This window comes from Canis lupus, chromosome 20 (genome assembly GCF_003254725.2).
Source record: "Canis lupus dingo isolate Sandy chromosome 20, ASM325472v2, whole genome shotgun sequence".
Lineage (NCBI taxonomy): Eukaryota > Metazoa > Chordata > Mammalia > Carnivora > Canidae > Canis > Canis lupus.
This window is the reverse complement of record NC_064262.1, coordinates 1,976,467-2,004,439: the sequence shown is the minus strand read 5'-3', so window position 1 is coordinate 2,004,439 and position 27,973 is coordinate 1,976,467. Positions and strand designations below refer to the sequence as shown.

The window sequence follows — 27,973 nt, the reverse complement described above, 5'->3', positions numbered from 1 at the left end:
TGTTTACCTGACCCTAAGCTCCAAGCAGCTGAAGAGCATCACATGGGAACTTCTGGAATTGGGTGGAGGACATGACAGATCCAACTTAATGTTTTGGAAGGGGGAGAAAGGTCTGTTACATGTTAAACCTGGGGAGTTTTAATTCTCAGGAAACTGAGCTGAAAGGTTATTTAATGCCTTGTCTCTAAGAAGGCCATGGTTGTCCTGAGGATGTAGACCAGCTGTCCTCCATCTCTTTGGGAGCTGGACAAGACAAAACTCTTATAAGTGTGAGAAATACAGGTTAGACACGCGGAAGAGCTCTGGCATGGACGAGTGCTGACCCCCGAGACAGTTTACGAGTTTTCTCATCTGAAACTGTATGTAGGGCAAGGGGGGGTGGGTGACAGCTAGCATATGCCAGTGACCTCCTGTATGCCCGGTAGGTTATTCGATTTCATTTATCCCCCCAACTTTAGGAGACATGCCTTCCAGTTTTACACTTGGGCAAGTAATCGAGGTAGCCACCATCTTAAAATTCCCTCGCTTTGTTATTTTTTGCTTTTATCACATTGGTATGGCACTCTCAAAAAATACATTGTTTGTAGGGCACGTAGGTGGCTCAGTTAGTTAAATGTCTGCCTTTGGTCAGGATCCCGAGGTCCTGGGATCGAGCCCCACATCAGGCTCCCTCTCAGCGGGGAAGTCTGCTTCTCTTTCTGCTTGTGCTCTCTCTCTCTCTCTCTTTCTCTGTCAGATAAATAAATAAAATCTTTTAAAAATATATGTATTGTTTGCTTTTGCTTGGGTTTTTTTTTTAGCTTTATATAAAATGGCTAAACTGCACACTTACACAGTCTTCTGTGACTTGCTTTTGTTCACTTTATGTCTGTTACTAAGATTCATCCGTGTTGCAGGATGTAGCTTTAGCTTATAACACCTGTAGAGTAATCCCCTTTGCTACAAGTTGTCCATCTCTGGCTGAGAAACAGGCTGCTCCGGTCATATGCCTGTGCCCTGGTGTGTGCACAAGAATTTCTCTTGGGCATATTTATACCTGGGGTGGAATTGTTGGGTTGTAAAGTATGGAATCTCAACCCTATGAGGCACCAGAATGTTTTCCACAGTGGCTGTACCAGTTTCTCTCCTTCAGTTATCATGTATGAGTTGCTGATTATGTTAGACCTAGAAGTGGGGGCTCCATTATGGCCTTCACCTTGCTCCTGCCAATGCCTATTTCACTCTGGCGCTCATCCACAGCTAATTCTCCCTCTGGATTTGAGAAGCTGTGACTCCCACAACTGGCTGCTGCTGGTCCAGTCACATGATTCTCACGGCCAGAAGCTCCACGATGACTGATGATCGTCTGTCTGGTTGGCCTGACCACACATCATGTAGGGGTCCCCCCCAACCTGGTGCTTCTCAATCTCCTGGGGTAAGCCAGAAATGCAGAGGCAACACCCTAATTGTGGGAGGAAGTGCCTGTCCTCTTACCAGTGGATGTCCCCAAGGAAATCATAGCCAGCTTCCCAGAGCCTAGGCCAAGTTAGCTCCACATCCCCTCCCATGGCTGCCTTGCCCATGGGAAGAAAGGTCCTCTAGAAAATCAAGAACAGAGGACCTCAGCGGTTCTCACTGGGCTGCTGCGAAGAAATACAACAGAGCTAATTGCACCTTGGATCTCCATGGGTGTGTTGTGAAGTTGAGCCAAAGCCAAGACCAGAGCCTTTTTCCTTGTTCTTTCATCTTTTCAGAGTTGGTTTCTTTGGCAGGACACCTGTGTGGTCTGTGGGAAGGCAGCCAGCTTGGAGGGCAGGGAGGCACTTCCAGAGGAGCAGAGGTGAGAAAGCAGGAGAGATTTCTGCTCTCACAGAAACCCTCACACAGGGTAGGAGCTAGGAAAACTGAAGTCCCGGGCCCCCACCACACACCCCTCACCAGAGACGCCAGGGCACTGCTTTCACAGGGCAGATGGCAAAGTTGGGATGTGGGCACCCTGAGGTCTCATGGAAATGGTGTCATCATTCTAGACTTGCCTCGCTGACCTGTGCCTTTCAGAAGACAGAGGAACCGGTGCAGGTAAGCACTGGTCTGATGTTAACACCTGTACTCACAGGCCTGCATTTTATTTTATTTTTTTAAAGGTTTTATTTATTTATTCATGAGAGACATACAGAGAGAGAGGCAGAGAGAGACACAGGCAGAGGGAGAAGCAGGATGTGGGACTCAATCCAGGGACTCCAGGATCATGCCCTGAGCCAAAGGCAGACACTGAGCCACTGAGCCACCCAGGGATCCCAGGCCTGCATTTTAAATACCACATGCTACATCTCTTCCCTGATGGTAGAGGTAAGATGTGGCTTACTAGCTCTGCCACCCTAAGGCTTTTTGTGGACTTCAAAGCTTCTGTGGGTCTCTAGGTCTATAGAGAAGGTCAGTGTTGCTGCAGGCCAGCCTCTGAGCTGGGGGCTGCTCTCCTCCATAGGGGGGCCTAGTGGGTGGAGGCAGGACCAGAGATCAAGACCAGGACCTCGGCCAGGGCTACATGTCCTTCTGCATTGAGGAAGGTCTCTGACTCACCATGTCTTCAGTCCACTCCACCCCAAGGGCCACTGCACACCCTGATGGCTCCATCCCTCCTCCCAGAGATGAAGTTCCCTCCTAACTCCTGGCAGCCAGAGCAAAAGCTGTGTCAGGGTTCCCTATACCTAGGGGGCAGGGCATAGATGTAGGCAGTGGACAAAGCCTTGGGCAAGACTTTCTGTGATGGTCTCATGGCAAAAGTGATCAAGTGAAGCCAGTTTTTAAACAAATGCACATGTCACTCTTTGTTAGACTGTCTCGGGTGCCCCTTCTCTCTAGATAGATGCCAACAGCCAGACTATGGCCCCAAACCCAAGGCAGCACACTCCCTCCCACCTGGGATCCTGGTCCATCCACTGTGTGCCTGGGGCAGAGGCCCGCGCACCCTGCCCATCGTGGACCCGGCCGTTCTTCCCAGCTTAGCTCAGAGAGCACGTCCTCAAGGGGACCCTGGCCCAGGGAGGCTGCTGAACCTCCCAGATGGGTCATCGTGTCCATGCTGACACCTTTGAACACTGTGCACTCACAGTCATGAGGTCTTCAGTGAGTGTCTGTTGCTGTGTGCTGTGGTTCATTTTGGATGTTGGTCTCTGCCTGGCCTGTATGTTTATACTGTACCCCGCGCTCAAATATTTGAGAAGGCTCTCAAAGGGTGCTTCCCAGGGCCCGTGTTTGTACATGTGCAGGCATTAAAGAGCTCAGCCACGTGGCGAGTGTGACCTGCTCCACATGAGTCACTGCCGATCGACCCTTGCCCGCGCTTGCCTCATGGGTGAGCAGCTCCTGGCACAAGGGCACAGGCTCGGAGGCCAGAGGCCAGCTGTGTGTTCTCACAGCGGCTTCTTCATCCTGTTTGGAGGGGTTTTGCTTTTCATTCCACCAGCTTCCCAGCCTCCTGCCTCCTGCTCATGCTTCCCACAGAGCTGTGACAGTAAAACACTGGACCTGGAGTCTGCAGGGCCGAGCCCCATCCGTCTACCTGAGGGTCACTGTTCTCTGCTAAAAATTAGGGAATGGAACCCTAACTCACAGAATTGGAAGGATCAGATGGATTAAACCCTGGGAAAGGGCTTTGTAAATTATACACTGCCACTCAAATATCAGGTGGTGTTATTCCTGCTTTGTACACTCCCTCTTCCCTTAAGACTGAATTTTACCAGCTTTTTAAAAAAAAATTTATTTATTTATTTGAGAGAGAGAGCAAGCATGAGGGAGGGGGTAGGGGATGGGGTAACTGGGTGATGAGCATTAAGAAGGGCACGTGATGGGATGAGCACTGGGTGTTATACACTACTAATGAATTATTGCACACTGTATCTGAAATTAAGTATGTACTTTATGTTGGCAAATTGAATTTAAATAATAATAATAATAAAAAGATATGAGGGAAAGAAGAATCTGAGTTGTACGTGCAGACTGTTGCTCCATAGGCTCCGTCTACAGGGTGGGAAAGGAAATGTATCACATCCACTGTGACTGGAGTCATGGGGTTAAATCTCTTTGATGAGTGGCCATTATGAAAATACTGCCTACAATCCATTTCAACAGGCATTAATCAAGCACCTACCCACCGCCAGGCCTGTGTACAGAGCCCCAAGGCATGTGCAGATGAATAAAATAGGCTTGCCAGGATAGCCTGGCAAATATGGGGTGCACACATGCTGAACCTCCTCCTTCCTGTCCATAGCACACATCACTAATCATTCGCTATGCTCCTTTCTGCCCAGTCCAGCCAGACTAGCCTCAGAATCCTCCACGACACAGTACAGTGGGGCTCAAGAGCCACTAACCAAAGCTTTTGTCACCCTGGCTCCAAGGACCCTCAGGCCATGGGGGGCAGATGGTGCTAGGGGAGAGAAAGAGGGCAAGTCTCATCAGCTCAGGTGTGATAGAGACAAGAAGTGCTTTGGGGTATGGAAGGGAAAAAAATCACACTTGCATCTGGAGGGCTACAGCTGACTTCATGGAAGTGGTCAGATTTGTACCTGGTCTTAAAGGACTTTGCTTCTGGCCTGGTGAAGGAGTGAGGGCACTGCCCCAGAGGGGCCAGCTGTTCCATGACAGGGACAATATAGATATGCTTTGACAAACAGTGGGCAGGTGGGTGTCAGTGTGCCTTAGAATGTTTCTATTGGGATGTCTGGGTGGCTCAGTGGTTGAGCATCTGCCTTTGGCTCAGGGCATGATCTGGGATCAAGTCCCATATTGGGCTCCCCACGGAGAACTTGCTTCTCTCTCTGTCTGTGTCTCTGCCTCTCTGTGTCTCTCATAAATAAGCAAGTAAGTAAATAAATAAATAAATCTTAAAAAAAAAAAAAGTTTCTACCAAGGCAGAGGGACGAGTAAGAGCCTTTAAGGAAGGTCCCAAATCCTGGGCTGGAATGTGCAGACCGAGTTCTGGAAAGTGGGGGAGGTCTGGCTACGTGAGGATTGAGCAGCTCCCAGAAGCAGAGCAGGGCAGTGCCGAGCAGGTTAGAGCGCGGAGAGCTTGTGGGGGGCAGGAAGGCCGGACAAGAGACTGTGGCCTGTGACACCCAATGAGGGCCTCACCCCCTTCAAATGACAGATTCAGGAGGCTATGTATGCCTCAGGAAATCCAGAAGGAATTGGGCATCAGCTGGATGTAGGGATAGAATGAAAGTCCAAGACAACAGCCCTGTTTTGGCCTGAATGATTTGGAGAGACGATGGGGCCATGAACCAAAATGTAGAAGCCAGGAGGAGAGCCGGTTTGGAACCAGTTTAAGGAGCCATGGGACAGATGGGAATTTTTCAGACCAGGGACCGGCAAGATGGATCTGCAGCTCTGGAAAGAGCCAGGAGCCAGAGACTGTGTGGCCCGGAGACCTCTACACCAGGAGGAGAGTCAGAGGAGCCACAGACAGGAGCAAGGGGGAGCTGGGGAGTGCTGGGGCCTCCCTCCTGCCTGCTCTTAATCCACAGGAAGGATAGGAAGATACTGTAATGCTTAATAACAGGGAGATAGCTCCCGAAGAAGAAGCAGATGGGAGGACTTGAGCAGAAATTCAGAAATAGACTAGATTCAAGTGAAAATGGGAACTTCCATGTATTGCAATGATGACCTCACCATTTGATGAAGTAATGATGGACTTTTTTATGACTTTTGTTAAGACAGTGAAGACCCATCTGCATTTTGCAGCTCAACAGACATGGCAGGCACACAACACCATGAGTGTCCTTGATGCCACGGAGCTCGACACTTAGAAGTGATTCGTGTGAACTTCACGTTATATACGTGTTACCACAAAAAAAGAAATGAAACAATAAAATAACTCATAACGTATGACTGACAGCATCCTTTAGAACCCTGAAGTAGGGAAATCCTATATGACCAAGAATCAAAATTCAGAAGCCATAGAAAGAAAGGAATTATTATTTGGCTCTTTAAAAGTAAGACGCACCCGCACAGCTAAACACAACATAAATGAAGTCAAAGGGCAAAAGAGCAACTAATATAGAAAAAGTTCTTAAGGGACGCCTGGGTGGCTCAGTAGTTGAGCGTCTGCCTTTGGCTCAGGTTGTGATCCTGGGGTCCTGGGATTAAGTTCTGCATCAGGCTCCCCACTGGGAGCCTGCTTCTCCCTCAGCCTATGTCTCTGCCTCTCTCTGTGTATCTCTTATGAATAAATGCATAAAAATCTTTAAAAATAAGACAGAGAAGAAGAAGGAGGAGGAGAAGGAGGAGAAGGAGGAGGAGGAGAAGCAGCTCTTAAATATCAAGACAAAATGCAAGACCCTGATAGGAAAAAGAAGAAGAAGAAGGAGAAGGAGAAGGAGAAGGAGAAGAAGAAGAAGAAAGAAAAGAAGAAGAAGGAGAAGGAGAAGGAGAAGGAGAAGAAGAAGAAGAAAATATAGCTGGCTCTTGGAGAATAAGAAGGAAGTGTAGAAAAACTACACTTTCTCCCCTATCTTATGGGTAGAAACTCAAATGCAGTTGGCATGCTTTGTTGGTAAGGCTGAGAGAAACGGCCTTCTCCCCTACCTGGCTCATCAAGTCAATACAGGATATCTCACGTGGAGGGGAATTTGGCAAAAAATACCAAAGTGACATAGGCATGTTCCTTTCAACCAAGTGACCCCCATCTAGACATAGACCCTGAAGGCACACCTTCACCAAGGTGAAATTAGGCATCCCCTGGTTATTTGTTACAGCCAACTGTTTGATAAACAAGAGATTGACTAGCACACAAATAGCTTTCAATGTGGGGCACCTGGTGGCTCAGTGGTTGAGCATCTGCCTTCAGCTCAGGGCATGATCCCAGGGTCCTGGGATCGAGTTCCGCATCGGGTTCCCCACAGGGAGCCTCCTTCTCCCTCTGCCTATGTCTCTGCCTCTCTCTCTGTGTTTCTCATGAATAAATAAATAAAATCTATAAAAAAATAGCTTTCAGTGAGAGACTGCTTGAAGGAACTTCCATTCACTCAGGCAATGTCGTATCACACAGCAGTTCAACAAGATGAAGAAGAGTTCTGTAGCCTGGTTGTAATGAAATAATCTCCAGAATATGCTAAAAGTGAAAGAAAAGCCTATTGTAGAATAGAAGCATTGTATGGCATGTGACCTTTAATGCAAGAAAGGAGGGAAAATGCGAGTAGACAATTTTCATATTTTTTTGCAAAAAGAAGTGCTTCAAGAAGAAAACAGAAAATAACGAAGATGGTTAACCATAGGGAGCAAGAGAGGAGAGGTAGAATAGATAGGCATAGAAGTGAGACTTCCTTGGATGAAGCTTCCTATAAATTTCCAATCATTGTATGAGGTCAATGTGTATGTATTCAGAAGAGAAAATTAAATTGAAAAGCATAACTTATAGCTGGAAACAAATTTCTTGAAATGTGAAATTAACAAGTCTAATAGTATATCAAATTAGTGACATAAACACACAGGGGAAATGATTATGACATATTTGTAATAACAAACTTTAAACATAAGACTGGCCCATACCATTACTGAACTACAGTCTGCGGACATGGGGGGAGAGGTGAGTGGGGAATTGTTATGGGATGGGTGTATCAGACCTCTGGCTCCTGTGGCAAAACACTGTAGATGGGGTGGCTTAAATAGCACCCACTGATTTTCTGGCGCTTTGGAGGCTGGAAGCCCAGGATTGAGGTGTTGGCAGGGCTGAGGTGCCTCTCCTTGGCCTGCAGATCGTCCCCATTTCCCTGTGTCCTCACATGGTCTTTCCCCTGTGGGCATGCCCTTTAAGTCTCTGTGTCCTAACCTCCTTTGCTTATCAAGACACCAGTAGATTAAGGTTAAGACCCACCATATGGGCCTTGTTTTAGGCCTCCCCAAAGGCCCTGTCTCCAAATAAAGTCACATTCTGAGCCATAAGGATTTAGGACTTCGACATAGGAATTTGGGGATGGGAGGAGGAAGGGACACAGTTCAGACCATAACAATAGGTATGGAGTTTCAGTTTGGGGAACTTCTGTAGGTGGATGGTGGTGGTAGCAGCACAACTACGTGAATGTACTCAAGTCCACTGAACTCTATGCTGAAAGGTAGTTAAGAGGGTAAAACTTGTGTTATGTATGTTTTACCAAAATAAAAATAATAAAAATGGGGAGCTTGAGTGGCTCAATGGTTGAGCATCCACCTTCAGCTCAGGGTGTGATCCTGGGGTCCTTGCATCAGGCTCCCCGATGTCTCTGCCTCTCTCTCTATGTCTCTCATAAATAAATAAATAAAATCTTAAAAAATAAAATAAAATAAATTTAAAGAGGAGACAAAAATCCTCAGGGGGCAAGGGAGCAGAGGGTGCCATCGGGAAGGTGACAGAGCTGGTGGCACTGGGCTGCATATGACGGCAGGGCCAGAGCAGGGCAGCATGGCAGACAGGACAGTGGGAAATGGGGGCTTGCCGATGGCCCAACAATGTGGGTTCTGGGTTGGAGGTGTGGGCCACCTGTCAGTTCTAGGCAGTAAGTCCTTGCCATCCATGAAAGGAGTGTTGCCATCATTATTCCCGTGACAGGTGCCTCACAGAGGTGGCGGGAGGGGTTTGGACAGATGCCCTGGCTGTGTGGCCCCTGTTCTCTGGGAGCTCTTTCTTTTTTGTGATTTTCAAACAGTTGCATGAGCTGCTTACAGCCTGAATAAGAAAGCCAGCGCGCTGTTTCTATAGCGACTGATGTCCTTCAGAGAGGGGAATACGTGGAGAGACCCTAAGAAAAGAACAAGGGGAAATGTGCAGTACAGAAATGTGACAGATCATAAAATCCAGGAGGAATACACTGTGACCTAGTTTTATTGCGGCTTTGTTGAGATCTCTGGCAAACACACTATTTCTCATTGTGTGTTTGTCATATTATCGTCACTGAAAGCTGTAAAATGGGGTGACAGCCTGCAACCCTTTGCCTGGCAAAAGGCTAACCTTGAAACACAACTGTGAGGATCAAAGAGCTGAGAAAAACCCAGAAAATTCTGAGCCCCATCACTTTTACTCCTGCCCACTTGGTAGATAATCAGGCTTGGTGAGACTCTGTGCACCTGTGCCTTCTTCCTTCCTTGGAAACGGCACACGGAGAGCCTCCTGGCTGTGTGGACAGCCTTTGCAATGTTTACATCCTGGCTTACCACTTCCAGCTGTGTGACCTAGGCCAAGTTCCTTGACCAGTCTGTGTTTCAAGTTCCTAAGCTGGAAAATGGGGAGAGAAGTCCCCCATGGGAGAGTGGTGGGAAAAAAAGGATTCGATGAGATGCTACACTCAGGTCCTCAGTAAAGAGCCACCTGTCATTCTGGTGGGGAAATCACTGAGCTTGAGCAGCAGACAGACTCCTGGTGACTGCGATTCTCATCTCCTGTTCACTTCCAGTTGGCCATGGACAGAGCGAAGGGGAAAGGATGGTGGTGTCTGACTTCCACGTTTTCATCAGGGACGTGTTACAGCACGTGGATTTCATGCAGAAAGACTACCCAGGGCTTCCTGTCTTCCTTCTGGGCCACTCCATGGTAAGTAGACCCCAGAAGACCTGATCCCCAGCCTCGCAGTGGGTGGCAGATGTGAGAAGGCCGTGATGAAGAAGAGGTGCTCCCCACCCCATCTGCTCTCTGCCTTTGTAGCATGTGCCCCCCCCCCCGCCCCCGCATGCCCTATACTTGGAGCTCCCAGGCAATTTAGCTGGGGACGAGCCAGGTTTGGAATTCAGGAGACAGCCCCAGAGGGAGCTAGCTTCCCTTCGGGGCCCAAGTCCCAGGAGGCTTCCTGTCCATCCCTACTGGGACCTCAGCTATGGGGCCTCTTGGGAAATCAGTCTCTTTTTCAAGCTCTGCTGACCCCTTAGTGCCATTTCTCATGAGCTTCCCAAGGGCACTTCTCCCTGTAGAGCTGTTTCTCGGGGCAGGAACGTGCCCAAACCCTATGTGTACAAACGGGAACTAGAGACACAGCCTCCCCAGGGCAACCATTCCGTAAAGGTCATTCGAAATCCTTTTCACCTTGCGAATGTATGAAATCCCCTAAGAATCAACCAAGTGTCATCTTCAGACCCGTGGTCCTCAAATGGGCGGGCCCCAGGGCATATCTAGCTCCCAACAAGCTGACAAGTTGGCTGGCAGAGAATCTTGAACTGATGAAATTTGAATGTGGGGTGCAGGGGGAGGGTACTCTTCACTCTGGGGCAGGACTTCTGCCCCTCTTGTCACCACCTGTCCGGCTTCCTGGGTCTCTCTTACCCGCCTGGCCTCTGTAAGCACACGTGGTTTCAACTCTTGGTTCCAGTTACCCGCAGCTTCAGACAAACAACCAAGGCCCCAGGCTTTCAGCACCATCCACGTTCACTCAGTATTTTTCTTGGAACCTAAATTTCTGGGAGCCTGACCGAACCGGGAAAAAGAAAAAAAAGTATAGCGATCTGTCCATATAATCCGATTACAAAAACAAAAATCTCCTATTAAGGCTGACGGGATGGAGGAATTGGGGGCCTGCCAGCTTTTGGCTTGAAACGAAGTAGGAATGTGTTGTTTAACTTGCAGCCTACAAGCAGGAGCCTTATTTATATCTCTCTGAAATGTTTGCTCTTGGAAAACCCAGAGAAAAAACATGTGTAATAAAATAATTTCAGATCCAGTTTATCCAACATTCCATGGTGCCTATTCCAAGGTAGACCTCCCCAGGGCTCCAGGCCAGGACTGCAGCTTAGGAGGAGCGTGTAGATGGTGCTTAGTAGGAAGCTGTGCGCTGCTGGAAGCTGGCACGTGGCAACCCTGCCCGTTTTGCTTTGCAGGGAGGTGCCATCGCCATCCTCACAGCCGCGGAGAGGCCGAGCCACTTCTCTGGCATGGTCCTGATTTCACCTTTGGTTCTTGCCAATCCTGAGTCTGCAACAACTTTCAAGGTAAACGGACTTCCAGTTCTGTGCAAGTCTTGCAGTTCCCAAGACCCAGGGTGTCGATTTATGGCTAGAGTCTGGGGAAGAGGGCCGAAGTCTGTTTTTGGACTTCATGATCTGCTACGTGAAGGTTTGGACAAATAACAAACATTGTTGCCACTGGGGTTCTATAATTTCCAAAGCCAGGTGTGGTTGTTTTTTTTTTCCCCTAGAGATGAAAGAAAAATGATTTCCTGTTTATGCATGTTTTATTGGTGAGAGTTAAAAAAAGGGGAAAGGTGACAGGAATCCAGCAAAATAACCTTTGTTAACAATTTATGTTCAAGGCTTGAGCTGATTTTCATTGAATATTTGCCAACTTCAGCCAAAAGTGCCCAGTGAGTGGAACTGCAGGCCATTTGTAACGGTGCCGTAGAAGCATACTCACTGTAGCTCTGCTCCAGCCCAGAGCACTTTTCCCTCTGACTCTATTGATCCATCACTCTGTTTTATCCATCATTTTGGTTTTTGGTTACACTGTTATGGAGTAGCATGTGTGTACATGCTCTTGGTTCTGGGGCTTCCAGTGACTCTGACAAGGCAAATAAGCTAATAACAAATACAGTTGACCCTTGAACAACACAGATATGAACTCCATGAGCCCACTTAAACACGGATTTTTTTCAATAAATGTCGTACTATATTTTCTCTTCCTTATGATTTTTTCTTCCTTATGATTTTCTTAATAACATTATTTCTTTAGTGTACTTTATTGTAAGAATATAGTGTATGATACATACAAAATATGTGCTGATCAACTATGTTATCAGTAAGGTTTCCAGTCAACAGTAGGCTATTAGGAGCTAGGTTTGGGGGGAGGAGGTTGTCAGAGTTCTACATGATTTTCCACTACCCGGTGGTTTGGCACCCCTAGCCCTGGAATTATTCAAGGGTCAACTGTAAGATCTAGGAGTAGAACAGGTGCTTTCTCTGAGAAAGGAGATGAAACCATGGCCTCGCAGGACTGCTTGCTGTGAACATGAGTTGTGAATGTTACAGACCCTTTAGCGGCGTGGGGTTTAAGAGAGCACATAGCCACACACGAGAGCGGAGATCCCAACCCCGTGGATCCCCAGGGTAGGGTCAATCTTATGGGGCTGCTGCCTGAGCCAGTTATCAGAACTCTCAAAGGATGTGGGGGTGAGATGGGGAGTCAGGGGGCCCTGAGGAACTGGGCGGCCATCAGCCCATGGCTTAGCCTACTTTCCCTGGCCTCACCATCAAATGATGGCAGGACATTTAAATAATTGCCTTAGCTTGATTCCTCCAGTATTCTCCTGAGAATCCAAACGGGGGAGCGCAGTGCAGGGAATGAAACCTTATGAAAATGTTTTCAAAGTGTTTCCTCCAGCCCACAGCCAGAGATGGGTGGGCAGGTCCTGTGTCCAGGCTTTCGCTTAGATACAGGAATGTCACCAAATTGAAATGGAGGCAGGCTGAGTAAAAGAGAAACCTGGAACTGTCTGATGGTTTAACCAGAGAACAACGATTTACTTAATTGGCTGAAGAACAGAGATGCACAAGCTTCTTCGAATTTTACCCCATTTTAAGGAAACCGCCACTGACTTATTGAAATCAACTATCATTAGTAAATTTCAGGGCTGTGTGGAGGCCACCCTGGCTCTGCCATGGAAAGAAATAAAGGTAATTCATAGAACCACAGGGAAAATGCACGGATGAGCTACTTCATGGTCAATGAAACGTGCAAGAGGAGGTAGGACTGTGGGGACAGCTCCCATCATGAGTGTGATTATATGAAGCCAAATCACTCAAATCAAGGTTATTTTCTAAGTAGAATAAACAAGACCAGGATCACCACAGTGGAGAGGGGAGTTCTCACTGCATCCATATTCTCTGACTCAGGAAGATTTACTCAGTTCACCGATTGCCAAGCATGGGCACTTTCTTGTGCACTATCGCCCTAGGGAGAGGTTGTGACCTTGCTTTGTGAATGGGAACACTGAGGCTTGGGCAGGGTGAGTGACTCTCCAGGATCACACAACTTGTGTGATTGATTTGGATCTGGGGCTGACCACTCTCCGTCTAGGATGCTTTCCCTTAGAGATAAGTGGAGACCATGAGGCTCACCAGATACAATGCACATGGGGGTCATGGTAGCAGGGCCCGGAGGTGGGCCACAAGGCTTCCCCTCAGGGTCACTGGCAGAGGTGGAACTCTCGGGCAAGGCTGCCAGCGTGACCTCTCGGGGCTCTGTGCTAATAGATCACCTTGTCAAATCAGGAACCAGCCATCCCTGGGGGGTGCTGGTCTCCTCTTATTAACCAAGACAAATTGGATTTCCTGTTGCCCCCAGACCTGAGGACACATCTTCCCCACCATGAAATCTGTTGCTGCCTCTGGGTCTTGGGCAATTTTGACTGACAGAGTCTCTGATTCGTTTGCCTACCCGCCCCCGGGGTGACTTGATTACCCCTGCACACATCAGGTCTTGTCTAACAACCTTCCTGACAGAGTCTCATAGAATGTTTAAAATTTAAACATCTTTAGAATAATTCATTCATATCGTTCAAACTCTGGACGACGAGAGAGGATAGACAGCACGGGGTCTCTCTGCCCGGAGGTGGGCAGCCGGAGTGTCCGTCCAGCTGGGACACGCAGGCACCCTCCATCCGGTCCTGTGTTTTTGCACAAATGAAAATACCCCCTTTGTGCTTTCTGTCGGCTTGTTCCTTTTTGAGGGTTTGGCTTTAATTCAGTTATTTTACTTTGAGATACCTCTTGCAGCTCCCTCCCCAGCAGGATTAGCAAAAATAGTTAGGATGGGGCCTGGATCAGGTAAGATCTGTGAGCCCCACTACAGACCTCAGACATGAGGTGGAGGAGGGGGCCTTCCCGGGGCCGCGGAGCACAAAGCCGGAGTCCTGGCCCTGGGCCTCCTCTCCTGGAGCTCAGCCCATGGACTGTTGCGACCATTTGTTTTATGGGACCAAACTCCTGCTGGAGACACTCCCCAAATCATCAAAGCGGGCAGCATGAGGCATCTGAGTCTTTGAGTAGACAGGCATGTGGAAGATGACAGCCCCCACCCCCTGGAATGGGGAACGCTGATCCCCCCACCAGACTACAGCCTTTGCCACCCCCACCCCGGTCCCCCACACCCCGCCAGACCTGCATACATCTGGTCTTAACCTCCATGCTCCCTTTTCCTTTTTTTTTCCTTTTCCTTTTTTCCAACAAATTGGGGTATATCGAGCCCAGAGAACAGACAAAGGAGACTTCTGGCCCCCAAACCCTGTCTGTGTTTAGAATGTGGTTGCACAAGGGAAGTGACAGCAGGAGAAATTTGGAAACAATATCCAGTGTATCAGAATGAGTCTCAGCTGCTTATGAGGCCATTTCATGGGGGATTATCTCCATGTCTCACCCCCTGAGAGCAGCAGGGCTAGAGTCATTCCGGGGTACAGAGATGACACCCTTGGCTGCCCTGCTAGAGGGTGTATGTGTTAGACTCTGGTCTCCTTACTTAGCCTTGCCCTGGAACAGCGTGCAGGAACTCAGGGCAGGTTGCAGAGCCATTAGCTTTTCTAGGAGGGGGTGGTGAGGTAGGGTGAAGAACACCAGAAATCCCCCTGGGCCGTGCTTGGGGTCAGGATGGGGGCTCACAGCCTGCAGGAAGGGTAGTCCTCTAAATGATCTTCTCTGCCTCTTTCCTGAAGGTTGTCCCCTGGGATCCAGGGTCAGGGATGCAGGAGCCAGCCCAGCACTTCCAGATGCTTCCATTCCCCATCAACCAAGGCAGCTGGCCAAGTAGAGAGAGGAGGGCTGCCATGAACCTAGCCCTCAGTGAAACACTGTTTCAATTCCTTTCCGTCACCGCCCAGTAAAGAGGGAAAAATAATTCCCAATTCACAGACAAGGACACGAGGCCAATTGTCTTGCTCAAGGTCAGCTTGGGCCCCAGCCCAGGCCAGTGAGCAAGACAGGATGCTCTCTTTCATCCCAGAATATCCTGCCATCAGCTTCTCTTGACTTGAGCACATTCTCATCTGTTTGTAGTCACTGGGCTCCAGAAGGCCCTGGGGATGATCTGGGGGCCGGGGATGGAGGGCAGGTGGGTGGCAGCAGGGGAAATTGCTATTCTTTCTCACTTGCTGTAAAGTTAGAGCCAGAAACCAGGACCTAATAAGGTTCTGTGGCTTAGTTGGTTAAAGCACCTGCCTAATAAACAGAAACCAGGACCTAAACTACGGTCATGAACTGGCCCGTGAATCTGGCAGCTGTGATGTACCTTGGTGGAGGTGGGGTGTACCTCTGTCCTGCAAGCACCTGGGCTGCCCTAGCTAGAGGTTCAGACCCCTAGACACTTGACATTCAAGGAATGAGTCATCTCCCCAGCACATCTTTGGGGAGCCCCTGCTGTATGTCAGGCATGGGGCGTGCAGCGGTGAGCAGCTGCGCCCTCCTTCCCAGCTCAGCTTATAGAAAAGGCACAAGGCACTTTCCAGTCTCGGCTGGCCTGAGGGTACATCCCTCCCCCACCAAGAAATTCTAAGCTGACCCTTGCACAGACGCCTCCTTCACAGGAGGCCTGGGGTTCTGGCCCCTTTTGCACAGGGCTCCTGCTGGAGCCACTTTAGAAGATAGCGATTGTCATTCCCTCCCTCGTGTCAAGTCTTTCAGTGGCAGAAGCTTAAAAATGATCTTAGGGAGCCATTAAAACCTTTTGGATCAATAGAGGCATTTGTGCAAGTCACTAGTATTTAAAGTGATGGGCGCTGCACTTCATTCAGGAATGCCCCCGAGGGTGTGTCACAGGCCAGTGACACACTCTGGCCTCTTGCTCATCAGGAGGTGCACCTCACTTCTGAGAGAGTTGTCCTTTTTTGTGGGTGCAGTAGGTTGGGTTTTTAGCTGTGACCGTGACGTTCATTGCACAGCCGCAGGCCACATGCTTTTCCTGAAGTCTTTGCTCTGAAAAACATCAGCAGGTGCTCTGTCTTCAAACAGCCATGGAGTATTTGTTGAGCTTCTCCTGGGGCCAGAAGGCAGGAGGGTGGTTAAGGATGAGCTCCGTGGGACCTGGGTCCCGGGTAACCTCCCCAGCCAGGCTTTGAGGGTCACTTCATTATCCCCATTTGAGGGATGAAGACACTGAGGACCGGAGACTTTCTTGGTGATGCGGAACCAGAGTTCGAATCCAGATTTGCCTGGCTCTCAGCCTCCTTTTTCTGGGGCTGGCAACTTGGTGCCCATTAGCTGTAGGTCTCGGTCCCCAAATTATCCTCCGATGATGAGACCTGCGGTTCCTGCTGAGTCAGCACCTCTGGGAGCTCCTGTGGGGGCACAAACCTTTGGGGAGGGGGGTCATGGATGGTGGGGGTGGTCTGTGGTCATCCCTCCCCTGAGCTGGATCTGAGGCGATCTCCACACTCCTGCAGGATTATCCGAAGAGCCTGAGCGAACTGGCAACAAGAAGGTTATTCTCTTCTATTCCAACTTCTTTATGGGTGAGCTGCACCCCTCCTTGGCACCTCTCCCAGCTTCCTTTGCCTTCTCTTGGAAGGAGCTGGGGGGCTCTTGCTGCTGATGGTGGAGGCTGAGGGAGATGATGGTGGAGGCTGAGGAAGATGATGGTGGAGGCTGAGGGAGATGATGGTGGAGGCTGAGGAAGATGATGGTGGAGGCTGAGGGAGATGATGGTGGAGACTGAGGAAGATGATGGTGGAGGCTGAGGGAGATGATGGTGGAGGCTGAGGAAGATGATGGTGGAGGCTGAGGGAGATGATGGTGGAGACTGAGGAAGATGATGGTGGAGGCTGAGGGAGATGATGGTGTGGCAAGGCAGCCACCTGGGCAGCCTGAACAGACTTGATCCTCAGGGTGTGGGCTCTGTCTGTCAGGCCCTTGCCACTGCCGCTCTTTCCTTACTACGTGCCCTTCCTACCCTCATACCCCCTTCTCAGCTTGTCTGACTCTCTGCATCACCATAATCAACCCGCTTAGTTCTTTCTGCCCTATTGGCTGATGGAATAAACAACCCATAAAAGAAGGGCAGGGAAAGGGAATATCTTTTGCAACTGTTTAAGGCATCCTGCCCCTGCAACCTTCTTGGATTTTTTTTGTGGGGAAGATGCTAAGCACCTAATTCTTTTTAAAATTTTTTAATCTGCATTATTGTCAGCCAAAGATTTGCCTCAACCCAATTACATCTTGTTAGAAATGTGGTTTGGGACTTTGCAGCTTTAGAAAAAGAGCTAAGGGTCAGGCCTGTCCAAACATCTTTTATCCTGGCTCCTTCAAAAGGGCAGCATGCCTTTTAGAGACATCCGTGTGCCAGCCTCAACTCTGTCCATACCCGGACCCATCCGGGAGTGGATGAGAGCATTTTTTCTACTCTGGTTGAACGCTGGAATCACCCAGGGAGCTTAAAAGAAAAAAAAAAAAATGATTGACTCCAGGGCCCCACCTCAGACTAATTCCATCAGAATCTCTCAGGGTGGGACCTGGGAAGAGGCATTTGTGATGCTTCTCCGAGACATACCTGCATCCCCACCCTGTCAGCCTTCACAGTGCACAAGAATGCCCCGGGGTCTGTGGAAATGTTGACCTTGGTCCAATTAGGCCAGAGTCCCTAGGAGCTGCTGGTGCTGCTCATGCTGCTGGTGTGAGGACCACACTTACAGGAGGCAGGGAGAGGGCTGGCTGGGGGCGCTGCTCCCACTACCCTTACTACACTAATGGGATGGAAGGAACAGAAGGTTCCAACAACAGTGCTGTCTTCCTGGGAAGGCAAGGTGCCCATGTCACTCCAAGGGACTCCCTGAAGTCAAGAAGCCTCCCTCAGTTTTCCCTCCCTGGGCCTGTCCGGTGAATGGGGTGCCAGGCATCTCTGCGGGCTCTCTCTGGTGTTGACTCACACCCAGGGCTTAGCAGTCTCCTGGTGCCGAGGCCCTGTGGAGGTCTGTGGGGTTGAGAGCCAAGACACCACCAGGCTGACGAGAGAGAAGGCTAGTCTGTGCCCCCTGCCTTCCTGGAGGGTCTGCAGCCTCCTCTGTGTGTGTGCCTGAATCACCGGCTCTCCTTGCTCCCACCCCAGTGTCTGCCTCTGCGCCCTGTCACGGGACTCATACTGTCCTGAGCTGCTCCTTTAGGTGCATTCGCCCAACCTGGACCCCCGGTTCCGCTCCCTCAGAGGAGCAAGAGTGGCTGCTGCCCTGTGAATCCTTGTGGAGGGAGGTGCACAGCTGGTCACATCAGTGGCCCAGCCACCCACCACCTCCAGTCCTGAGCATGACGCACCCTTGCCATGTCTCTTTCTGCTTGTTCTTTGGGGGAGAAGGCCTTTGGCAGCTGTGGGAGGGACCAGTCTCCCCAGCACTTGGCTCACTGTACTGAGGAGGGGGAGGCACGGCGGCCGACTCATCTGCCCTGTTTAGTTTCCTCCAGAGACCAAACCTGGCCATTATGCATTTTGGGATTTTTTTGCTTTTTAAAAACATTTTGTTTATTTATTTGAGAGAGAGCGAGAGCATGGTGAGGGGGCAGGAGACAGAAGCAGACTCCCCGCTGAGCACAGAGGCCCATGTGGGGCTCCATCCCAGGACCCCGAGATCATGACCTGAGCTGAAGGCAGCCACTTAACTGGCTGAGCCACCCAGGTGCCCCTGGCATTGTTCATTTTGTACAAAGCAAATTCTTGTCCAGAAATAGCCCTCCTCTTTTATTTCTCCTCCAAGACTCTTTTCCTAAAAGCTCCCTGTAGCTGCAGAAAGTTTTTCTGTTAAGAGAAAGAAAAGTTGTGGCTCAGAGAGACGACTGTCATCCTCTCCAGCAACTACAGTCTTTCCTGGCCCTCTGTGGAAGCGGAGCAAGGATGGTTCGAGCCACTGCTCTGCCTTTTCTGATCCTTGTCAAACCTAAACTGTCAGCATCTTCTTCTAGAAATAGGGGTCTTGGCACTTTGGGGTATAAATGTTTTGGTTTAAGAAGCATGAAGGGCAGAAATATAGATTCAAAGATGAAGGTAAGTGTGTCTTGTCACCAATGGCTGGCATCTGATTCAGGTCCATGCAGAATCAGGTGACGGGCAACAGAATGTAAATTGTTGGCCACTGAGCAATCTGGTGGTGGGCTTCGGAGCTCTGGGATGGATGCGGGGTGGTCTCTCCCCCTCACCTTATTGTAGGATGGCTACTGAGGTTGTATGCCCCCGCACCTTTTCCTGGCTATCTGCCATTCTAATCTGGGAATGGGTAGGAAACTGAAGCACAGAAAACTAGCGGTGTCCTTGAGGGTCGGACCAGATGGGCACATGGGCCACACACCATCAACCGTAAGCCCTCACACCACTCAGGGAGCTGCAGCAAGAGTCACTGAGGATGGCAAAATGTCTAGACACCAGTTGTGCAAACTTTGGGATGCACATTAAATTCTTCCTGCCAATGGCTCCTTGGGGAGGTAAGTCCCACGGAGTCCACCCTCCCGATGCAGTTGGCCACGGGGTACGGCACATTGCTTCCCTGCTTATGGCAATATGCTCCTTATCTGCCGTATTTTCCTTTTATTTATACTTTTTTTTAACCTTTATTATTTTTTTTAAGATTTTATTTATTTATTCATGACAGACAGACACACAGACACACACACACACACACACACACACACACACACAGAGAGGCAGAGACACAGGCAGAGGGAGAAGCAGGCTCCATGCAGGGAGCCTGACATGAGACTTGATCCCGGGTCTCCAGGATTAGGCCCTGGGCTGAAGCCTGAGCCACTCAGGCTGCCCAATACCTTTTTTTAACCTTTAAAAGCCCAGATCCCAACTCCTGAATTTAGGTTACCAGAGGAGTGAACTGTGTCTGTGAACTATTCCTGGAGTTCACAGACATTTGATCTGTGTTTGGAAACACCCAAACCTGTTCCCAGGACCCTGAGCTCCCAGGACCCTGAGGCCTCCCAGTCCTGTGTTGTCCATGGGGCTGGCCCATGACCCCACCTTGACTCTTGACACTGTCCAACAGGTCATGTCCACCCCATGAGGCTCCAGACCGTGTGGCCAAGTCCAGGCCCCCACACAGTGCCGCAAGCTGGATCCCCTTATATTTCCGTGCTAGACTGTCACAAGCACAGTCAGGGCTGGCGTGGTGCCTGGTACCTCGACGGCAGTGAGTGGACAGGGGTGGGGTTTGCTGGCCTAGACCTCGGGCAAGGGGTGTAGGGAGAGAGGCTAGTCTTACACGCAGGGGGCTCCCATCCTGGCCCGAAGCATGGGCAGCTGACCTTGTGGGTGTCAGAGTGGCTTCACGCACTGGAGTTCCTTCAGGAGCGAGGCCCTTTTCTCTTCTGTGTCTGATCCCTGGCCGCCTGTGAGATGGTTGTCGTGTGAGGTGACATCCTGCTTGTACGACACACTGGAGACTGTCACTCGGTAGACGTTGGTGCCCTCGCCCCCACCGAGGGTACCGAGGGGACGTCACTTCTTAGCTCCGTGATGGGCCCCCCTTCCACACAGACCGAGAATTCACTGCTCACCACCTTCCATGCGACTCTAATTTCAGTATGTCACAGCTCGCTTGTGAAACAGCATCCTTCACCCCCAAGTGACTGTGCACAGTGCAGAAATGAGAAGAGCCCCACTCTGCAGGCAGGAGTGGGAGATCCAGGCTCACTCCATCCCTCCGTAAACACCAGATCCTGCAGGAGTGATGGGGTGGGGCGAGGAGGCTTGTTCCTGCATCGGGCTCAAGTTCAAGGAGCACGGGTTAAGCACCTACTGCGCGCCTGGTGCTTTTGCACACAGTGGTCCTCTGGGGAGAGTGCCAAGGTCCCCACTGGCAGCTAAGGAAGCGGAGGCTCTGTGATGCTCAGGTCTTGTGCCCAAGTGCGCCAGACAGCACAGCCAGGGGTCAAGTGAGGTCTCTTTCTCTCTGCCACGCATCTCCTGATCTGACCGGTGACTCTTTCTGTTTCCCTCCAAGAGAAAACCAGGCAATCAAGTGATTTTTTCTGAGCAGCCTTCTCTGGCGGCCTCCGCACTATCCTGCCTCACAGGTGATCTGGGCAATTCAGCTCCGGCTGTGTATTTTTAGGAACCCCAGGGCAGAGACTCGAGCCTAAGAACTCAGCTAGGCCACTCTGCAGAGAATTCAGAACCACAGCCTATGCGTGCCTGCAGGGGAGGTGACCACACAGGATCTGGAGCAGGCCGAAAATAGACGTGGCCCTCCTGCGGCCTGCCATGGCGGCCCACCTCCCGCCGGCTCACCCTCGGCGCAGGCCCGAGCCAGACTAACTGGAGGCCGTCTGAGTCAGAGCAGAGGGAGTCGGGGTGTTCAGCCCTGGGAAGCAAACCTGGCTGATGCTCAGCTGGGCCATCACCTGCCTTAATTTACTGTAAACTGTCCCGTGGAAGGAACTGAGCATGGATGCCACCGAACTCACGCCCCTTGTGTTCCCCTCCCCCCTAGGTCTTGGCTGCGAAGGTTCTCAACCTTGTCCTTCCAAACATGTCCCTGGGCCCAATCGACTCCAGCGTGCTCTCTCGGAATAAGACGGAGGTGAGTCTTGCTGAAAACCTGGGGACCTGGCCACGCCTTTCACTGAGGCCCTGCATGAAGTGATGGGGACATAAAGATGCATGAGGTGCTGTGCGGCCTCAGGATTGGGTGGGAAGGCACAAATGGTTATGATGCCTGAGCTGTGCCTTGAACATGCAAAGGAGCAAACCAAATGAAGTTGTGTGAATCAGCCAGGTCTCTTGTGGCTGCCAGGGACAGAAACCTAACTCAGAGTGATTCAAGCAAAAGGAGGTATTTATCGGTGAATGGAACCAAAGGCTTCAGGCATGGCTGGATCCAGGGGCTTGAAAGTCTTGTTCAACATCTGTCTCTTCCCAGCTCTCACATCCTCTGGTTTGGCTTCATTCCCAGGCAAACTTTCCCCAAGTGCAAGCAAAGAGGGTCACCAGCAGCTTGACCTCAGCAACCCCAGCAGAAAGACAGTTGGTGGAAAAGCCAAAAAACGTCTCAGGGCTGATGCTTATTGGCAGACTGTCCAGGCCTAAATTATTATCCAGGGAAAGAACTGGTATCAACCCCACCCAAACTCATGGGCTCAGCTTTACAGAAGGGAAGTTCCTGGGGGGCAAATTGGGATGGTGGTAGCAGATAGGATCCGGGCCAGGCCAAAGGTCATAGGTCCATGGCTCGGGAGGTGGGAGCTGGTGCCGGAGCTGAGGAAGAGGGTTCCCAACAAAGGTAACTGTGCTGATAAAGACTTGGCACGAAGGAAGGACAGCCCACGTGTAGAACAGTCAGTTGTTAGGTTCAGCCACAGCATAGAGGGCAGCAGGTGACTGGCAAGGGGTAAACAGGTCAGATCATAAGGCACCTCGTGAACCCCTTCTCCTATGAGCCAGGAAATACATCACAGCTCACCAGACAGAGCTGTGCTATCTTCTGTAAAAGCAAAACCAGCTGAAAGAAGCTCAGAAAAGGCAAGGTGGCTCCTGGTTTAATGTCATAATCCAGGGACCAGGCATCAAAGTCAGCAGGGACAAGTGGTCAAGGTCAACTCACGTGCCTGAGATGCTGGGCCTGAGTACAGTCCAATATGCCAGAGATGTGGGTCGGTCTGTTAAGATACTGCTCAGCGAGCCAGCCCACTTTCCATCTAGCTCAAGTCCAGCACCTTGCATTCTGCCTTTGACTGGGTGCCAGGCAGGTGCCACATGAGCCACCGGCTGCTCATGTTGCAGATGAGCAGTCTGAGACTGCACATGTCGAGAGGACTTGCCTTGGCCCAGGCGCTGCAGGGGCTAGCCTGAGAGCTTAGGGGGTGTGCTCCTCAGCCTGCTCTGTCTGGTGGGGGGGGGGGCAAGGACCCCTGTGGGCTTATGGCCAGTGGACAGGAGGCATCCCTGCGCATCTGGAAGATACTGGAATTATCTTCAGGGTTAAGCAAATCATTTTGCTACTCTTCTGCCTCAGTTTCCCCTCTTGCTTAGGAGTTTGAAACTGTGGAATCATTGGCTCCCCAAGGACCCTGGAAAATGGAGTGGGGTGCTCTGGTATTCCAGTGGCCTTCCTGGATTTCCTTGGGACCTGAGCACTCAGGTTGTAGCTTCATTATAAAATGTGATCTCCTGGCCCTCTGAGTCAGAGAGTGAACAACTAAATGGGAATAGGCCTTAATGTGTGGGAAAGAGAGGTCTTGATCAGAGGTCTGACTCCCAGGCCTCTGAGGGACACCTCTTTGTGAATGATGCTGGCAAGAGACCCCAGGGGGTGCTGGGGCCTGTGGGGGACCCCAGGGATATCCCATAACCCAAGTCATCCACATTTCAATTGAAATTTTTAATCCATTTTTAAAACCCATGATGCTTCCCAAAGCCACATCTTGGGGCCACATTTGACCACCAGGATCAAAGAATATTTGGGTAAAGAAGACAAATGTCATTTCAAAAGCCCATCTATGCAGTAAAAAGGCATCCTTTAGGTCCCAGAAACACCAAAGTCAAACTCAGTGCTGTTCCCTCTAATGTGTGTGGATGAGAGCCACAACAGCCCGGTTTCACAGATGAGAAGACTGAGGCTCAAGGGTTAAGTAGGGGGTTTAAGCTCTCTGAGGTGCACGACTCATCGGGGCCAGAGCTGAACCCGTCTCATTGAGAAGCCCGTGCCTGGTTGCCTGCTTCCGGCACCATCTACAGTCACTAAGCTCTTTTTCCTGCTTTACACTGACTGGTACCCATGGCCATGGTTGGGGGCCATTGCCTGTGTGCAGACAGGATTTGAGAGGGAGACACCCCCCACCCACCCCCACCCCCACCCCGGGGGCAGGGGCTCTTCCACCTGCTGGCATCCCGAATAATGGGTCTGGCTTGCATGTGCAATCTCTAGTAAAACCAATTATCTTTGCCTCAGCTGCGCTAGTACAACAATAAGGGAGAGAGAGGGGGGGAGAGAGGGAGAACGATGCTCCCTTTGACATCTTTGCAATGAAACATCCAGGTGCAAATCCAAATTGTTTATCTTACCACCTGAAGGTACTGAGGCAGAAAGGAAGGGAAGAAGATAATGCAGTGATTCCAAACCATCTTTGTTCAAAAGTAGCAAATTTCAGAGCTTTTATCTCATTTTTGAGATAATGGAAACTTCCACTGAAGGCCTTAGGGAAGCCTGGGAGTGTGGTGTGAGCGCGGGGCAAGCAGGCTCTTTCCCTGCCTGTTCCCTCCAGCCCGCGCCCCTGGAGGTTGCACACCCTCATTCCTCGGGTTTCTGAGCGTCAGACAAATGGGGTGATGCTTTAGAAATGCTACTGTATCTCCCCGCTGGGAAGACTCGGAGGAAGGAGGCAGCGGGCTGCCTGAAGGCTGGACTCCAGTTGGAATAACCAAGAAGCCTGTTTCCATTCGGCCACGTGGAGAGAGCCAGCCCCGTGCTTGTCCCTGCTCGAAGACTCCCTTTGAACACTCTGCTGAGCCTTAAAAATAGCGACGCCCAGGGGGGACATGTGTTCAGAAAAGGCACCTCGCCGGATCTAACATCAGGGTGTCCTAAGGCACATCTTTAGCTAATATATTTCCCACAGAACCCTGCAGCTATGAAAGCCCCAAAACAAAAAGAAACGTTCCCCTCCCTAACAAGCTCCCGAACGCAGGACCAGGTGGAAGGGGCTGCAGGCTCTTGGAAGATCTGAAGTGTGTCTCTGGGGAAGCAGGCTGGCTCTGTCGTTGGAATGTCAAAAGCCCCATGTGCAATGTGTGTTTGGGCCTTGCTGTGGCAAGTGTTCTCACCGCCCACCGGCCTGTTAGCAGGACCCTCCGCTGAGCGGCACCGCCTCACCGCCGCCGGCCCACAGAGGCACGTCCTCCCGGCCTGTGCGGAGCACCCAGGAATACAGGCCCTAATGCCTTACGTTGGCCGACACCGGCCAGTGCATGGTGGTCAGACCCTTCTTCCGAGCCCCACGCCCTAGGCTTCTGCTCTGCCAGCTCCCGCAGTCGGTCTTACCACCAGTATTTGCATCTCTGGAAGCGCAGGCCCAGAGAGGGCGAGTCACTTACCCAAGGACACACAGCTACCAAGTAAGGATTTGTGCCCAGATCTCTCTGCTCTGAGTCAAGTGCCCTTGGCACTAAAATCCTGAGAACAAAGAAGTTGCCATTCGGGCATTTTTTATGTGTGTCTACACATTTAGCATCCTTGGCCAGAACATCGGAGTGCTGACATATTCACCATTCCTCCCTCAACAGTGGGGTTTTCACAATGTGATGAATCCCTCCCACTCTGAGAAGCCTTGAATGTTCTAAATAGTTCTCCGGCCAAGGACACTGGGGCAAGAGGTAAAGAGAGGAGATGGCTGAGGATCTCAAACCACTGACAACCGCCTGATTCCAAAAACAGAATGCACTGCTTTCTCTGAGCTCCATCCAGCCTCTGAACAGGGTGGAGACGGCGAGGAAGATGTGGCTGATTCTGGTCAGACCGTCTACGAGGGGCATCCGCTGTATATACAACTGAGGCGATTGGTCTTATTGAACCAAGTCTCTGTTTTCTATAAATACGCTGGCCGGCCCCTGGGCGCATCCCGGCTAGCTCGCGCTCCTGCCGGCCGGCCATATGGTGAGATCCAGGCACCCGGAGAGCTGTGAGCAGTGGCCAGCTCGCTTCCTTCTGTTCCTCTAGGCGGGGGCGCCGCTCCAGACCCTTGCCTAACATTTCAGAGGTGCCCAGTGTTGAGGGTGGGACTCCCTTGCCCCTCTTGCCTGCATGTCTCCCACCCTGCCCCCTCTCTCTGCTGCAGGGAGGCTACATCTGCCCGAGGCCCTGGGAAGGCTCCTGCCAGGCCTTGGAAAGCTCGGCCATCACTGAGGCTTTTGACTAATTGTAACCACAGCTAAAGATAGGCCCCAGCCTCCCACTCTGTCCTCAGGACACAGCCTCCCACAGAAATCCCCTCTGAGAACCGGTTATTAGCTTTCCAGTGTGCCCGATTTGGTTAGCTGATTTTATTTTGCGACTCTCCATCATTTCTAGCTTACATTCCCTGCAGATGACATGCCTATTTGAAGCAGCTGATAATTTACTGACGCCTTAAAAAAAAAACCACGGGCCATTAGAATGTCTTTCGGTATGTCTGTCTCCATATGGGAGTGGCCAGCGGGCAGCACGCGAATGGGTTTGCTTGGGGCCTTTGCCCTGCACGCCAGGGGTCCGCCACCTGCCCCTTGCTGCGCCCCTCCCCCCACCGCATGTTTCCTGCTCCCTGCTCTACTCCTGCCACTGCCACCGATGGGAGAGGCAGCTCTGAGCACACCAGAGGCAGGTTCCTGAAGGCAGTGGCTCTAATGGCAGCGGAAAAGTCAGTGACTCTACAGAGAGACTGTCAGAGATAATCCCAGCTGCCAGCCAGACCCAAGACCACAGGGTGCCCTCCCTACCCTGCAGCTTCCCTCCCAAGTACCCACAGATAGTCCAGGAGGAGAGAAGCCACAAGCTCGGCTGGGTCCGCGTGGGGGTGCCACCTGTCTCTCAAAGACCTGGGCGGGAGCTAAGATTTGGACCTCCATTTATATGAGGAGTGGATGCGGCTGACTTGCCAAGGCTTGGCATAAGTGGCCCAGCGAGACACCAGCCCCGAGCGGGGGACTCTGCCCACGGGGGTCTTCCTGCCCCAAGCATCCCCAAGGGATGTTTGGCTCCTACTGGCAAAGGAAAACCAAATAAAGAACCTGGAAACTGGTATTGTGGGGAAAGGAGCGTTCTCCTCCAATTTTATTTATGGAAAATTTCAAACCTACAGAAAAGTCAACGTGGTGGTGCAATGCACTCCCATATACTCTTCCCTGGGATTCACCAATTGAAAATATTCTGCAGGCATTTAAAATCTGTGCTGAAGTATGAAAATATCAATATGGATATATATTTTAAACCTTTTATTTTTTTTTGTTGGTAAGGGATGTTTATTTTTTTTAATAAATTAATTTTTTATTGGTGTTCAATTTACCAACATACAGAATAACACCCAGTGCTCATCCCGTCAAGTGTCCCCCTCAGTGCCCGTCACCCACTCACCCCCACCCCCCGCCCTCCTCCCCTTCCACCACCCCTAGTTCGTTTCCCAGAGTCAGGAGTCTTCATGTTCTGTCTCCCTTTCTGATATTTCCCACACATTTCTTCTCCCTTCCCTTATTATATTCCCTTTCACTATATTTTAAACCTTTTAAAATCGATTGTGGTTGTATACACAGAACATAAAATTTAGCGTCTTAACCATCTTTAAACGTTTAGTTCAGGGGCATGAAGTACACTCACAATGTGGTTCAGCCATATCCACCACCATCTCCAGAACTTTCTCATCTTCCCAAACTGAAACTCTGTCCTGAGTAAATAATAACTCTCTGCTCCCGGCCCTCTGCAGCCACTGGCACCCACCATCATACTTTCTGTCTCTGTGAATTGGATGATTCTAGGGACGTCATATGAGTGTGATCATATAGTAGTTGTCCTTTTGTGACTGGCTCATTTCACTCAGCACCACGTCCTCAAGGCTCATCCATGTGGTGGCATGTGTCAGAACTTCCTTTATAAGCCTGGAGGATATTCCATCGTATGGGCAGACCACACTTTGTTAACCCATTCATCCATTGATGGGCACCTAGGTGGCTTCCCCCTCTTGGCTCTTGTGAATAATGCTGCTGTGAACATGCATGTGCAAGTATCTCTTCAAGACCCTGCTTTTGATACTTCTGGGTTTATGCCCAAAAGGGATTTATATTTCCCTAATGACAAATGATGCTGAGCATCTTTTCATGTATTTTTCAGCTATTTATGTATCTTCCTGGAGAAGTGTCTCTTTATCCCTTTTTAAAAAATGTTTTAATCAGACTTTCTGCATTTTCTTATTGTTGTTGGGTTGTAGGAGCTCTTTATATGTTCTAGATCAGTATATGATTTAAAAGTATTTTCTCCCACTCTGTGGCTTGCTTTGTACTATGTTGATCATGTTCTTTGATGCACAAGAGGTTTTCGTTCTGATGTAATCC

The 27,973-nt window shown here is 50.4% G+C and overlaps 1 protein-coding gene across 6 annotated transcripts in view; it reads left to right on the top strand.

Moving 5' to 3' along the window:
• Nucleotides 1-27,973, top strand: part of MGLL (monoglyceride lipase) — a 114,714-nt gene that overhangs the window by 73,080 nt on the left and 13,661 nt on the right. For 4 of the 6 annotated variants that reach the window (XM_025448084.3, XM_049098372.1, XM_025448082.3 and 1 more), the window contains 3 exons: nucleotides 9,405-9,541; nucleotides 10,816-10,926; nucleotides 21,393-21,482. In XM_025448084.3, the coding sequence (XP_025303869.1) occupies nucleotides 9,405-9,541; nucleotides 10,816-10,926; nucleotides 21,393-21,482 (338 nt within the window). The remainder of the gene's footprint in view (nucleotides 1-9,404; nucleotides 9,542-10,815; nucleotides 10,927-21,392; nucleotides 21,483-27,973) is intronic. The other 2 variants (XM_049098374.1, XM_049098373.1) reach the window with 1 other exon arrangement.